Source organism: Triticum dicoccoides, chromosome 1A, assembly GCF_002162155.2.
Source record: "Triticum dicoccoides isolate Atlit2015 ecotype Zavitan chromosome 1A, WEW_v2.0, whole genome shotgun sequence".
NCBI lineage: Eukaryota > Viridiplantae > Streptophyta > Magnoliopsida > Poales > Poaceae > Triticum > Triticum dicoccoides.
Window position 1 is genome coordinate 368,043,966 of NC_041380.1, and position 15,023 is coordinate 368,058,988.

Consider the following 15,023-nt stretch of genomic DNA (forward strand, 5'->3'; position numbering starts at 1 on the left):
ATAAAACCGGGTAATTATACCTCTAACCATGATTTATCGGCCAGTTTAGGTAATTAGACACTGGCTTAGCTCATCATCATTGAAAACCATAATCGATGTGATACGGATGCCACCGCTGGCACTCGCACAGCCCTACGTCCGCCGGAGGGAGGTGATCTCATGCTTCACCGAGTACAGCCTCGTCGATGGACCCCTATCAGTTGTCACGAGGGAGACTCTCCAAGACCTCCGCATTGACCTTGACAAGGCACTCTGTGGCTGCCCGTCAAGGACATTGTCGGACGGCTTAAAGCTAGACTAACTCGTCTTTTGCGGCAGCCTATGTTGGCACAGCCCCGATAGCACCGGGTACTTCCAGCAACAAAAACCAATCAGAGCTGACGAGATGTGTACATACGCAGCTGGCACACAGTGGCTGACTGATTTGTTCAGGACATCTAATGGTCGCCAATGGCCGAAGCTAGCTAGCAAAACGATCAAGCTGATCGATTATAGTTGCCAGCCGAAAACACACAAAACGCATGACACTCGAGGACTGGTGATTGCAACCTAGTGTCCGACACAGGGATGCATGGCACACCGTCGCGTGGAAGTCTAGCCAGTGCCTCCTCGAGTTAATGCGGGAGTACTTCAGGCTAAGGCGGCCCTGGTCAGCATCGGCCAAGTCAGATGCAGCCCAAACAAACTGGTCACACAGTGCGTCAACTGACTTCATTGACCAGATCAAACGATGTCTAATCTGCCAAACCGGTGCCTAATCCACTAAACCAGCTGATAAATCATGGTTGGGAGGGTAATTACCCAGTTTAATACTTTAATTAGGTCAAGGGGCTAGATGTACCAAAAAATAGATTAGGGCTCCGTTGCTAGAAAAGAAATTCATAGGACTTTTGGAGGATTATAACCCTTGGGAATTTTTCCTAAGTTGGTCGTTTGATTTGTAGGAATAGATCCTATAGGAATTTTTCCTAAGAAATCATTTGTACTACGTTCCACAGGAAATCTAGCATCCACTCCAACCTCTTTTTACAATTCTTTGTTTTTCCTGTATTTTTCTCGTTCCTGCATTTTGAATTCATGTTAATCAAAGAGGCCCTTAGGAGGGAAATGGTCCAAAGCTGATACTTTAGGGTGTTAAACAGACTTATCTCACATTTTATTGACATTCTTTTTTCCTTTGAAAAAGGTTTGCTGAATTTTACGATTGACTATGTCGAAATAGTATAAGATAAAGTGTAGCTTTTAAGTAACTTTACTGGAAAGATCAACAGATGCTGTAGTTGCTAAGTTATACAGGAATGAAGAACTACTGCTATTTACTAAGATGATCAACTAGATAATTTGCCCTTGACCTCGGTGACAACTACACTTGGTATAGATAGATCCGGAGCAATCGTTGAAAGGCGAGCAGAGTATCCATCGTATGCTTCCATTCTGTGATTTGAGAGACATGATGCATCTATACAGCAGTAGTAATTCGAAAGTGTGGGAAGGATCGCCGTATGCGCCACAGCAGGCTAGCATTTGCTACTACTCCGTATTTACTAAGATGGTCCCTTGGTGGCAACTATACTTTGGTATAGATAGATCAGGAGCAACTGTGGAAAGAAAAGCAGCTGTTATCCGTCATATGCTTGTGATTTGAGAGACATGATGCACAAAAGTTTTTTTAAAATAGTTGTGTGTTTTGCCACCGCCTTGTGCTTTTGTGACCAAAGTACACGCTTGAGCACAATTATGCACACATTAAGCGCAATTATGTGCTAGGCATTTTGCTATCACCTAGAGCCTAGGCGTGCCTTTTTTAACTATATTGATGCATCTATATGACAGTACTAATTCGAATGTGTGGGAAGGATTGCGGCGCCACAGCAGGCTAGCATTTGTAAGATTGAAAGGCATAGTTTGGTACCGTCATCAATTAGAAATACATGGACCTAGAGCAATTTAAGCAAAACGTGAGTACGTTGTGGAAAAGGGGCTGCAACTAGCAGACGAAGAGCATCGCACCTTTTGGTGTGCGTTGTGGCGCTTGCCGGCCCTCCACCTGCGGATCTGGCCGTCCTTCATCGTTCTGAAGCGGAACTTCATGGAGCTGACACGCACACCACCGTGAGATTCAGAAATGCAGGCAATACACTGGCGGTGAAGGGAGGGTGAGTTGGGAACCTACGAGGGGGCCTTCATCTTGTATTTCTTGACTTTGGAGATGGTGGGCGTGGTCGGCGCGCGGGACCTGCCCTTGATGGCGTAGTGGCGCACCTGCATCGCCATCACCGGAGGCCGGACGATCGCAGCGGCTGCCGCGGAGTGGAACAGCGAGCCCATGATGGGCAGAGGCGCGTGGGTGTGGGAGTGGTCGCGGCGGAAGGGGAGGGAGGACACGGGCGGGCGGGCATGGACGACGGTGGGGGAGGAGAGGAAACGGCGGGCGAGGCCGCCGGCGGAGGAGCAGCACCACCGCCGCATCGTGCCGTGTTGTTGCGTGGCGGGCCTCAGCAAGCAGCTAGGGTTTCAGTTTGCTTCTCTCCCTCATCTGTCATGGAGCGTCCTGAGAAGATAGCCCAGCCCAAGCTGGCGCCTACTACTCCAGCCCAGCCCATTTCACACCACTCGTGTTTTACTTAACAACACAATCGTTGAAACTTCCTATTCGCCGCTCCTTGCGTCGAATTGTTGACGCAACGCATCTGCCACACACAGGGAGCGAGGGATCTGGGCCGGCCCCCTTAAAGCGTGACCACGAGTCAACCGGTTTTGGGAACCTTCTAGATTCAACTCAAAAAAAAAGGGAACCTTCTAGATGGTTCCCAGAACCTGGTTTTTCTGTTTTTCTTTCTTCTACTGGGTTTTTCGTTTTTTATTTTCTGTTTCTTTTTCTGTTCTTTTTTCTTTTTCTTTCTTTTCAGTTCTTTATTCTTTCTTTTTCGTTTATTTTTTCATGTTTTCTCTTCAAAGTGTACTTTTCTTTTCAAGTTTTTTCGAAAATTTCAAATATCAATCAGAATTTCAAAAAAATTCTTGTTGTAAAATTTTGTTCAGAATTTTAAAACGATGTTCATAGTTTCAGCATTTTTGTTTACAATTTAAAAATGTTCCTTTTTAAAAAATCAAAAAAAATTCCAAAATTTCAAATTTTATTCACATTTCAAAAATTGTTCCCAATTTTCTAAAAATGTTCTGATTTCGAAATTTGTTCATGTTTTAAAAAAATGGAAATTCCAATTTTTTCCATGTTTTCAAAATTGTGCAATATAAAAAGTTGTTTGTATTTTCAAGAAAGTTCATAATTTCAATCTTTTTTCCGTGTTTCTAAAATTTGTCCGGTGTATCTGTCGGATTTCGGGTTCCGTCAGACCCTTGAGGTTCGAACACTAGGGTGCGCGCGGAGATCTCTCCCCTACCGATCTACGTCCAATCTCCTCACGTGATTTAAGCTGGAAACAACGAACAACACAAGAGACACGAGGTTTATACTGGTTCGAGCCACCGTTGTGGTGTAATACCCTACTTCAGTGTGTGGTATGGTGGATTGCCTCAGGGGCTGACGATGAACCGTACAAAGGAAGAACAGCCTCGCGAGAGGTGTTCTTGAGCTGGTGCGATGAACTGCTTGGGTGAGTTCAGTCGCCTCTCTCTCTCTCTCTCTGCTAGGGCTCTATCAGATCTCTAGATGTCCTCCCTTCTCCTTTTCTTCCTTTTTCCCCTTCTTCTACTCTGTGGTGGCTAGCTCTGTTTATAGAAGCCCTGGGCCTCTCCCCAAATAATGAGCGGGAAGGGCGCCAACAATTGTCCATTTTGAAGGGGAACATCTAGTACAAGTTATCCTGACCAAAGGTGGTCTTCGGCTACCAAAAGCACTGGTGATGACGCCGTCTTGGGCTCCACGGTGACCTCCGTCCTGCCGCTCTGCTGGTCTTGGTCTCGTTGCACCAGAATGGTAACCTTTGCCCGATGCCCTGGTCTGTGCTTGCCCCCTTTGCACCAAAGGGGAAACAAGGACACTGCACAGGCCGACGCCCGCCTGGTCTCGATCGTCATGACTTGCGTCACGGGCTCCTCGCGAGGTACCCCTGCCTTGATCTCTTCGCCTCCTCGCGAGCCTGCCTAATGAGGCTGCCTTTGAGGAAGCTTACTGTCGTCCGCCCCGCGAGGCTTGGCCCCTCGCGATGGTCTTGAGCTTGAGCTGATGAAGATGGGCCGCGCTGGGCCCCCACTTGAGCCACGCCGTAGGCCGCATGCAGGCAAGTCTGGGGACCCCCATTCCCAGAACGCCGACAGTAGCCCCCGGGCCCAAGGCGCGCCCGGGCTTGGCCTAGCAGGGGAGCGAAGGGGCGAGCGTGAAGCGCCGCGGGCCCCAACAGCCTGCGGCCTTGGGCGCCGCGTGGCGATTGATTGGACGTGGGCGTATGTGCTTCCCCACGACGCCTCAGCGACCACATGACTTGACAAGTCCCTGCATGCAGAGAAACCGGTCATGATTACCTGCGATCGTGGTGCTCGGTGGTTGGCCTCCTCTGGCTATAAGTACGGGGCTGCGCGAGCCCCTTCAGTCCATCCCTTCCTGCTGCTCCTTTCCTTCTTCTTACTTGTTCTTGCTCCTCCTTACGCCAATGGCACCAATCCGCCGGTTTTCTGCAGAAGAGAAGGGAAAGGCCCCCCGAGAGGGTCCTGACCCACTTTCGCCGAAGAAGCGGCTGGTCCTCTGCCACCGAGATGAGGATGCTCAGCAGGAGGCATCGAGGCCCTGGTACGAGCGGCCACCGCCTGGGTTTCCGCTACCCTTGTACGCCCGTGTTGTGGGTCCTGGGGGAGAAGGCGTCGAGCGACATCGACGGTGCCGCCGTCGACACCGGTGAGGCACGGTGGTGCGCGTCGTTCCTCCTGGAGTCCACGCCGAGCGCTCCTCTCGCGAGCTCGTGCTCCACGCCGCCATGCCTCCAAGCTCTTGGATTCGCCTTCCTCCTTCCCTCGCCTTCGAGATGCCGCCGAGCGAGGCTCTGGAGCTCTGGCTGTAGCACGCTGACTGCAGTACCCTTGCGACCGCGGAGGTCGCGGTCGTCGCTCCGGGCAAGGTCTTCATGACCCGGGGCTGGGCGAAATCGCCCGGGTCTGCCGGACGGTAGGTGCCCTCGTAATTCATCTTGAATACGACGGTGCCTCCCTGATGTTCTTCAAGGTCTTCGATGCTGAAGGACGCCGTCTGGAGTGCTGCCCCAGGGAAAGCGGCAGGGGCAACGAACTGGTGAGGACTTGGCCCGCCCATCGGTCCTCCAACAGCTCTTCAGGCAGCAGCGGAGGAGCCGGGGAATGCAGCGGCTCCCCCGAGCTCCTCGTGACTCCGGAGACGAGCGACGACAGCTACGAGCCCCCGAGCTCACGCCGTGCTCGGAGCGGGGCAGCTGCGTCCATCCGCCGACGCCACTGATCTGGATGGGGTTGGCGCCGATGTTGGGCAGCCCACTGTTGACGATGGCGTCCCTTGCGGAGGTGCGGGTGATTAGCGTTCCTTAGGATTAGTACTTTTTTTGCCTGCGAGGAATCGAAGCAACACCCCATGGGGGTATGTAAGGCGTCTGCCATGTCTTTTGCGAACATTATGTCTTAATATGAATCAATGCGAGGTGCTTCTCCTGTCTCGGCTCGGCTCCCCCTTTCTATCCTCACGAGGACGTGGCGCTCTACGCTGACAGGTCCCAGTCCCCAGGCAGGCTTCAGCCGTCACTGATATGCTAGGTCATGATGCCGTGGTCAAGGCCAGGAGGTGAGCGGCCCGAGGTCCGGTAAGAGCCCCCGAGTCGCGATGCTCGGGAGGTCCCCTTTAGCGCTCAAGCAGCCCTCACTGGGTGAGAAAGGAAGGCAACATCGTCGTGACAGAACCGCACTGGGCGAGGGTTTTGCGCTGTGTTGGTCCAACTCCTGTAAGGGCGTAACTTATCTCTTGAGTTTGGTGTAGTTCCTCGACGAAGCACCCGGCCCGAGTGGTGGCAGCTGAGGCACTACTGGGTTAGGTCCTCACGAGCTTCTTCCCACTCCCCGCACTTTCCTTAATTCTCTACGTCCTTAGGTCCCGGCCGTCGAGCGAGCTCAGCCGCCGCTGGTATTATAGGTCGCGATGCCGTGGGTCAAGGCCAGGGGGTGAGGGTTGGAGAGCCAGTAGGAGCCCATGAGTCGCGATGCTCAGGCGTCCCCCTTTTAACATTCAAGCGGTCCGTGCCAGAGAGAGGGAGAGGCAGCTCGCGACGTCCCCAGCGTTGCTCCTAGAGTAGGTCCTGCACACCAATCATGAAGAGAAATAAGACCTGTTGTTACGGTTGCCAGCCAACCTTTGGTCGCTCCGGGGAAGTGATTGGGGCACTGAGGGCCTGGTGAGGTGGTGCCTTGCGGGGCTGCCGCGACCAAAGCTCGACCACTCAGATTTATCGGCGTTGCAGGGACGGACCCATGCGCAAATGCCGTGCCAGAGCGAGCGGCTCCATAGGTAGGCGTCAATCGAGCAGGCGATTAGGTCGGGTATGTTAAGCACACAGGAGGAAAATCATTTTAAGTAGACGCGGAAAAAGCAAACACCGTTGGGCCAGGCCCGAGCAGCTCAGGGTTGATGTAGCCCGAGGGAAGCCCCCAACAAGGTAAGTAAAGAGTATAAGCAAAACGGATACATGCCGCAGGGACGGACCCACGCGACCTGGGAATGATGCGACCCTGTGGGCACTCCCAGCTAAAAATGGAACATAGAAAGATGTCACCTGGTGCCGTTGAAGATGAAGTGATGTTGAAGAAGTGGGCGATGCGCGATGATGACGTCGACCCTCACGAGCCCCCAGGCCCAGGAGCCTCGAGAGGCTCCAGAGGCGTAGGTGGGCCTTCGAGGGCCATCTCCATCTCCGCCAGGACCACACAATGCCTGCCCTCCTGGGCCTCCAGAATGCTCCTCAGCAGGCGCTAATGAGTGGCGACCGCGTTCGGCAGGCCGAAAGACATGCGAACGTAACTGTGAGGTGGACCCTCGCAACGCCCCACGCGTGAAGTCCAGAGGCACTCCTGAGACGCGGCTCGGTTGAACCCTGGCACGTCAACGCAGACGCACAGCCCACCATCCTCGCCTGGATGTGGGGCTACGGTGGGCAAGCGGCGGCTGCCGCGCATGACTCTCGACTCCTGTAGCTCCTGGGTGTTTTTTGCGATGAACTCCTGAGGGTTTGGTCTTCCTTGCCTTGTACCTTCCCGAGGGAAACGTGCCTGGAAGCACCCCTCCAAGTGGTGCCCGAGAGCCTCCCTCGCGACCTTGGCAAAGTCGGTGGCTCTCCAAGAAAGAGCCCCCGAGCCCTGCCTGAGGAGGGCGCCGGGTGCGCCTTCCTATGCAAGAGAGGGTGGCGCTCCCTGATTGGGCGCAGATCCTGACGCAACACCTCCGGAGGCGCCTGCCTCCTTATGGCTTGGGCCAGGCGAAACCTTCTTCTTCTTAAGGGTCACCTCGGGAAGTCTTCTGTTCCTGTGGTCCGGGTCTTCGATTGCTGCGGCTTGGAATGCGCGCTCAAGTGAACACACTGCGTCCCTTTCTTCACAGGGTACGGTGATGACTCCATCGCTTCCTGGCATCTTGAGGACATTGTATCCATGATGAGTCACTGCCATGAACTTGGCCAGGGCTGGGTACCCGAGGATGGCGTTGTATGGTAGACAGATGCGGGCGACGTCGAAGTCGATGAGCTCGGTGCGGTAGTTGTTGCGCTGCCTGAAGGTGACTGGAAGATGAACCTGCCCTATTGGAACAGTGGAACCATCAGCGACTCCTGAGAAGGGCTTGGTCGGCTGAAGCTGATCGTACGGCACTTGGAGATTGTCGAACGTCTCGACTGACAGGACATTGAGTCCTGCTCCATCGTCAACGAGGGTCCTGGTGACCTGCACGTTGCTGATGACCACGGAGCAAAGCATTGGGAGGACTCCGGCCGTTGCCGCGCACTTGAGATGATCCACTGAGCTGAACGTGATAGCGCACGCAGACCACCTGAGAGGGCGCATGGCCTCAAGCTTGGGAAGGACTGCATTCACCTCGCGAGCAAACTGCTTGAAGATGCGCTGTGAGGCTGGGGCCTGCACGCCACCCAAGATGCAAGCGATTGCGTGCGGCTCCTGGAAGCCTCCAGCTCCCTCGTCTTGATGTTGGTCTTCGTTCCTCCTTGGCGGTGGCGGCAGAGGAGGAAGGCCTGCGTTGCCGTGCGGGCGATCCTCACGAGGCTGATCTCTCCAGCCTCCCTCGCGAGGCTGGTCCTGCCAGCGATCCTTGCGAGGTCGGTCACGCCATCCTTGGCGAGGGCCACGGTCTTCCCATCGTCCGCCACCTCTTCCTCCTCCTCGGCCATAGCCCCTGTCGTTGCGCTCGGGGCGTTGGCCGACACGTCCATCTCTCACGGCTCTGAGCTCTTGACATTCGTTGGTGTTGTGGGTGTGGAGGTTGTGGTACACGCAGTACCGGCTGCCCTTGGACGACTCAGGCTGATCCCTGCCTCGCTTGGTGTCTGGCTCCGCTGCAAGCACGGTAGCCCCCTTGCGCTTCACGTCCTTGGCCTTGGGCTTCTTCTCTTCTGGGTCGGCAGTGTCGGCGTTCTGGGGACGGGGGTCCCTAGACTTGCCTGCCTGCGGCCTGCGACGTGGCTCAAAGGGGGGCCCAGCACGGCCCATCTTCATCAACACAGACCCAAGACCCTCGCGAGGGGCCAAGCCTCGCGGGGTGGACGATGCGGAGCTTCCTCAGGCACGGCCTCATCAGGCTGGCTCGCGAGGAGGCGGAGATATCAAGCCGGGGTACCTCATGAGGTGCCCGTGACGCAAGCCATGACGACCAAAGGTGCCAGGCGGGTGCCAGCCCGCGCAGCGTCCTCCTTTCCTCTTTGGTGCAAAGGGAGCAAGCGCAGCCACGGAGTACTGAGGCATCAGGCAAAGGTTGCCATTTCGGTGCAACAAGACCAAGACCAGAAGGACTACAAGACGGAGGTCATCGTGGAGCCCAAGACGGCGTCACCACCAGAGCTTTGTGCAAGCGAAGACTACTTTTGTCAGGATAGCTAGTACTAGCTGCCCCCCTTCAAATTAGCCCGTCATTGTTGGCTCCCTTCCCGCTTGATATTTGGGAAGAGGACCAGGGTCTCTATAAATAGGACTAGCCACCCCCAGGGGAGAGGGGGATCGAGAATCAGGGAGAGGGAGAATCAAGAGTTAGAGAATCAGAGAGAGAGAGAGAGAGGAGACTGAACTCCTCCCAGCAGTTCATCACCCCGGCCAAGAGCAGACCCTCGCGAGGCTGTTCTTCCTTGTATTGTTCATCACCATCAGCCCAAGAGGTAATCCACCACACCACACACTGGAGTAGGGTATTACACCACAACGGTGGCCCGAACCAGTATAAACCCTGTGTCATTCGTGTTGTTCTTTCCATAGCTTAGATCTTAGTGAGGCGGAGGGGTGCAGGTAGGTAGGAGGCGAAATCTCCGCGTGCGCCCCAGTGTTCGAACCTCAAGGGTCTGCCGGAACCCGAAATCCGACATTTGGCGCGCCAGGTAGGGGTGCGCCGGAATTCGTCTTCCACCGCCCCGTTCTCCTCCGACCATCACGCCCATGTCCGACGCTCGTCAGGCCCGCGCCGAGCGCTGGGCCGCTCTCGCTTCCCGCGTCGCCCAGACGGCTCCTGTCGGCGGGCGTCCTCGCCGTTTCCCGTCACCTGCCGTCAACGCCGCCACCGGCCCGGCGGGGGACGAGCAGCAAGCATCGTCTCAGCATCCGTCCGTGCGGCAAGACGGCCGCACCGCTACTCCCTCGCTCACCCCAGCTGGTTCCTCGTCTTGCGCGCTCCGCGCACCCGTGGAGGCTCGAGCTGCGCTCATCGCGGCAAACGAGCTCCTGCGCTACCATCTCGTCAACGACGTCTATGAAGAATGGCTCGACCGCGTCGCCAAGCTCGTCCGCGTCGCAGGGGGCTCTCCTGCGTTGTCCGCTCCGCCGCACCCCGCCCCGCCCCGCGCGGGCGACGAAGCTCCGGCGGCGCCCCGGCCGCCTCCTCCACAAGAAGGCGCCATGGCTCCAAGGCGCGTGGCCCCTGGGCGAAACCCGCTCCGTCAGGTGCTAGCGCGGCAAGAGCAGAGCTGCCAAGAAGTCCCTCGCCCGCAAGAGGCTGCCCGGGCGCTCCCTGCTCCAGCACGTCGCGACCATGCTCCTGCTCCCGCACGTCAAGACCCAGCTGCAGCGCGTGGGGACATGCAAGACCAAGCTCTCCATCACCCAAGGCCTCCCGTGGCCACAGCAGGCTGCCGTGCCTTCACCACCGAGCTGCGCAGCGTCGCGTGGCTCGGCAAGTTCAAGCCGGACCTGCCTCCTCGTTACGACGGCACGGCTGACCCTGCGGAGTTCCTCCAGCTCTATGAGCTGGGCATCGAAGCTGCCAACGGAGACGAGAAGGTCATGGCGAACTGGTTTCCAATGGCGCTCAAGGACGAGGCCCGCACCTGGCTCCTGAACCTGGCTCCAGGCACGATCTCCTCCTCGGACGAGATGCGCACCCGCTTCATCGCCAACTTCCAAGGTACTCGCGACCGGCCACCCGCCGTGAGCGACATGCGCCGCATCAAGCAACAACCCGGGGAGACCCTGCAGAAGTACATCCAGCGCTTCAACAACGCACGCCTCAAGATTCCTAAGGTGACTGAGGAGGCCATCATCTCAGCCTTCTCTGACGGCGTGCGCAGTGTCAAAATGAAGGAGGAGCTGGCGATGCATGAAGACCTGTGCACTTCCTTGGAGCTGTTCAACTTGGCAACCAAATGCGCCAAGGCTGAGGAAGGGCGTCTCTCCCTCCTCGAGCTACCTGCCGCAGACCCAGAAGAGAAGAAGCCCAAGGCCAAGGACGTGAAGCGGAAGGGGGCTGCCGTGCTCGCGGCAGAACCAGACATCAAGCGGGGAAGAGATCAGCCCGAACCTTCCAAGGGCAGCCGGTACTGTGTGTACCACGACCTCCACACCCACAACACCAACGAATGTCAAGAGCTCCGAGCCGTGCGAGAAGGAAGGATCGGCCGTCGCCCCGACCACGGTGACCGAGGCTACGGTCGAGGAGGAGGAAGGAACGCAGGACACTGGGAAGACCGTGGCCCGCGGCAAGGGTGGCGCGATCAACCTCGCGAGGATTGCTGGCAAGACCCGCCTCGCGAGGGAGACTGGAGGGATCAACCTCGCGAGGATCGCCCGCATGGCAACGCAGGCCTCCCTCCGCTGCCGCCGCAACCAAGGAGAAACAAGGACCGCCACCAAGACGAGGGGGCTGGGGGCTTGTAGGAGCCGTGCGCGATCGCCTGCATCCTGGGCGGGGCTCGGGCCCCAGCCTCTCAACGCATCTTCAAGCAGTTCGCCCATGGAGTGAATGCAGTCCTCCCCAGGCTTGAAGCCACGCGCCGTCTCAGGTGGTCGGCGTGCGCCATCACGTTCAGCTCAGCAGATCAGCTCAAGTGTGCGGCTACATCCGGAGTCCTCCCGATGCTTTGTTCCCCAATCATCAGCAACGTGGTGGTCACCAAGACCCTCATTGATGGCGGGGCAGGGCTCAACATCCTGTCCATGGAAACATTCAACAATCTCCAAGTGCCCTACAGCCAGCTTCAGCCAACCAAGCCCTTCTCTGGAATCACCGACGGCTCCATTCTCCCAATTGGGCAGGTCCGCCTCCCTGTCACCTTCGGGGCACGCGACAACTACCACACCGAGCTCATCGACTTCGACGTCGCTCACATTCGCCTGCCATACAATGCCATCTTTGGGTACCCAGCGCTGGCCAAGTTCATGGCCGTAACTCACCACAGCTACAACGTCCTCAAGATGCCAGGAAGTGGCGGAGTCATCACGGTGCCCTGTGAAGAGAAGGACGCGGTGTGTTCCCTGGAACGAGCCTTCCAGGCCGCATCACTGGAAGACCCGGATCGCGGAAGCAGGAGGCTTCCCGAGACCGCCCCCAAGAAGAAGAAGACATCGTCCGGCCCGGCCCCTCAGGAGGCAGGCCCCTCAGGGCCCGCGCCTGCCCATGGGGAACCTCCTTCCATCGCATAGGAAAGCGCGCCCGGCGCCCTCCTCAGGCAGGGCTCGGGGGCTCTCCCCTGGAGGGCCACCGACCTGGCTAAGGTCACGAGGGAGGCGCTTGGGCACCACATGGAGGCGTGTTTCGAAGCATGTTTCCCTCAAGAAGGAGTAAGGCAAGGAGAGCCAGACCCTCAGGAGTTCGTCAGCAAGGCCATTCAGGAGCTACAGGAGTCAAGAGTCATGAAAGGTGGCTGCCGCCTACCAGCTGTGGCTCCCCATCCAGGCGAGGATGGTTGGTTACGCGTCTGCATCGACATACAAGGGCTCAATCGAGTCGCCTCTCTGGAGCGCCTCTGGCCCTCGCGAGTGGGGTGCTGCGAAGACCCACCCCACAGCTACGTTCGCATGCCTTACGGCTTGCCGAACGCGGCTGCCACGTACCAGCGCCTCATGAGGGGCATCATGGAGGCTCAAGAGGCCAGGCGTTCCGCAGCCCTGGCGGAGATGGAGATGGTCCGCGAAGAGCCACCAGCGCCTCCGGAGCCTCCCGAGGCCCCTGGGCCTGGAGGCTCGTGAGGATCGGCTTCCGCAGCCCACCGAGTCTTCTACACCAACACTCCTTCGTCCTCAACATCATCAGGTGACATCTTTCAAGTTTCATTTCCAGCTGGGAGCGCCCCCCAGGGCTGCATTATTCCCAGGCCGCGTGGGTCCGTCCCTGCAGCATGTATCCCTTTTATTTCATGTTGTTAGCTTACCTTGTTGGGGGCGCTCCTCGGGCTGCATCATCCCCCAAGTCGCTCGGGCCTGACCCAGTGGCATGTATCCCTTTTGTGCCGAGAAGCCGCGCTGCGAGCGGCGAGGTACCAACAAGCACTGCGGCGATATCACTGCCGCAACATCCGCCCCAGAACTCTCGAGGTAGGAGACCTCGTGCTCAGGCGGGTTCTCTCCAGGGAGGGACTGCACAAGCTCTCTCCCATGTGGGAGGGCCCGTTCAAGGTTGTTCATGTTTCCAGGCCCGGCTCCGCGCGCTTGGAGACTCAGGAGGGGGTGCCGGTCCAGAACGCATGGAACATCCAGCACCTCCAGAGGTTCTACCCCTAAAAAGGCCCAGGGCCTGTGAAGAAGGCGAATGCCTGTGAAGCTGTCGCGTTTTGGAAAAGGCCCGGAGCCTGTGAAGAAGGCGAATGCCTGTGAAGCTGTCGCGTTTTGGAAAAGGCCCGGAGCCTGTGAAGAAGGCGAATGCCTGTGAAGCTGTCGCGTTTTGGAAAAGGCCCGGAGCCTGTGAAGAAGGCGAATGCCTGTGAAGCTGTCGCGTTTTGGAAAAGGCCCAGAGCCTGTGAAGAAGGTCAACGCCTATGAAGCTAGCCGCCCGTGACACTCTCACGTAATAATGAGTTGGGGCTGTACACGCCTCGGAGTCTCAGGAGCACCGGCCTCAGGCCCTGGGGCTCCCTCCCACGCCCAGTGTGTAACACCCTCGATGCGACTATAGCTCCCACGTGTCGAGGCACGACTTAGAGAAATAATCGCATTGAAGGCATATGTCACAAGTTAGGCAATCTTCACAACATCCCATGTAATATAGATGATAAAAGGGGAGATAACATAGTTGGCTTACACTCTCCACGTTAATCAAGTACATAAATAACATTACATCATCCAAACACTCATGGCCCGACTACGACGCCAAGTAAAAGATAACCCAACATGCGACACGGTCCCGATCACCCCCAACTGGGCACCACTACTGATCATCAGGAAAGGAAACATAGTAACATTGAGAGTCCTCGTCAAACTCCCACTTGAGCTCGAGCGCATCACCTGGAGCGGAATCATCAGGCCCTGCATCTGGTTTAATAGCAATCTGTGAGCCACAGAGACTCAGCAATCTCGCACCCTCGCGATCAAGACTATTTAAGCTTATAGGTAAGGCAAGGTAAATATGTGGAGCTGCAGCAAGCGACTAGCAAATATGGTGGCTATCCTATTCGCAAAAGAGAGCGAGAAGAGGAGGCAAAGCGTGAGCGAGAAACTAGAGAGCAACCTGCGCAAGCATTACTCCAACACCGTGTCCACTTCCCGGACTCCGCCGAGAAGAGGCCATCACGGTAACACACTCAGTTGATTCATTTTAATTAAGTTAAGGTTCAAGTTATCTACAACCGGACATTAACAAATTCCCATCTGCCCATAACCGCGGGCACGGCTTTAGAAAGTTCAAATCCCTGCAGGGGAGTCCCAACTTAGCCCATGACAAGCTCTCACGGTCAACGAAGGAATAGACCTCCTCCCGAGACGTTCCGATCAGACTCGGCATCCCGGTTCTTCAAGACAACTCCGACAATGGTAAAACAAGTCCAGCAACACCACCCGCTGTGCCGACAAATCCCGATAGGAGCTGCACATATCTCATTCTCAGGGCACACCGGATAAGCTAAGTGTACGGGAGCCAACGTAACCCAAGTTGCCAAGGGACGGCCCCGCACGGTGCTCTAGGTTGGACCAACACTCAGAGGAGCACTGGCCCAGGGGTTTAAAATAAGATGACCCTTGAGTCCGCGAAACCCAAGGGAAAAGGCTAGGTGGAAAATGGTAAAACCAAGGTTGGGCATTGTTGGAGGAGTTTTATTCAAGGCGGACTGTCAAGGGGTTCCCATTATAACCCAACCGTGTAAGGAACGCAAAATCTGGGAACATAACATCGATATGACGGAAACTAGGGCGGCAAGAGTGGAACAAAACACTAGGCGAGAGGCCGAGCCTTCCACCCTTTACCAAGTATATAGATGCATTAAGATAACATGGCAATATAATGATATCCCAATCAAGTAAATAAAGGTTCCAACAAGGAACGACCTTCAATCTTCACCTGCATCTAGCAACGCTATAAGAGGGGCTGAGCAAAGCAGTACATAGCCAATCAACGGTTTGCTAGGACATGGTGAGTTAGAGGT

General features: G+C 56.3%; 1 protein-coding gene across 1 annotated transcript in view; it reads right to left on the minus strand.

Annotated features, from left to right (window-relative positions):
* Nucleotides 1–2,529, minus strand: part of LOC119273708 — a 3,394-nt gene extending 865 nt beyond the window's left edge. The window contains exons 1-2 of the mRNA XM_037554787.1: nucleotides 2,174–2,529; nucleotides 2,011–2,095 (exon numbers count right to left, since the gene is read on the minus strand). Of these exons, the coding sequence (XP_037410684.1) occupies nucleotides 2,011–2,095; nucleotides 2,174–2,469 (381 nt within the window). The 5' untranslated portion in view covers nucleotides 2,470–2,529. The remainder of the gene's footprint in view (nucleotides 1–2,010; nucleotides 2,096–2,173) is intronic.
* Nucleotides 2,530–15,023: the final 12,494 nt, after the last annotated feature.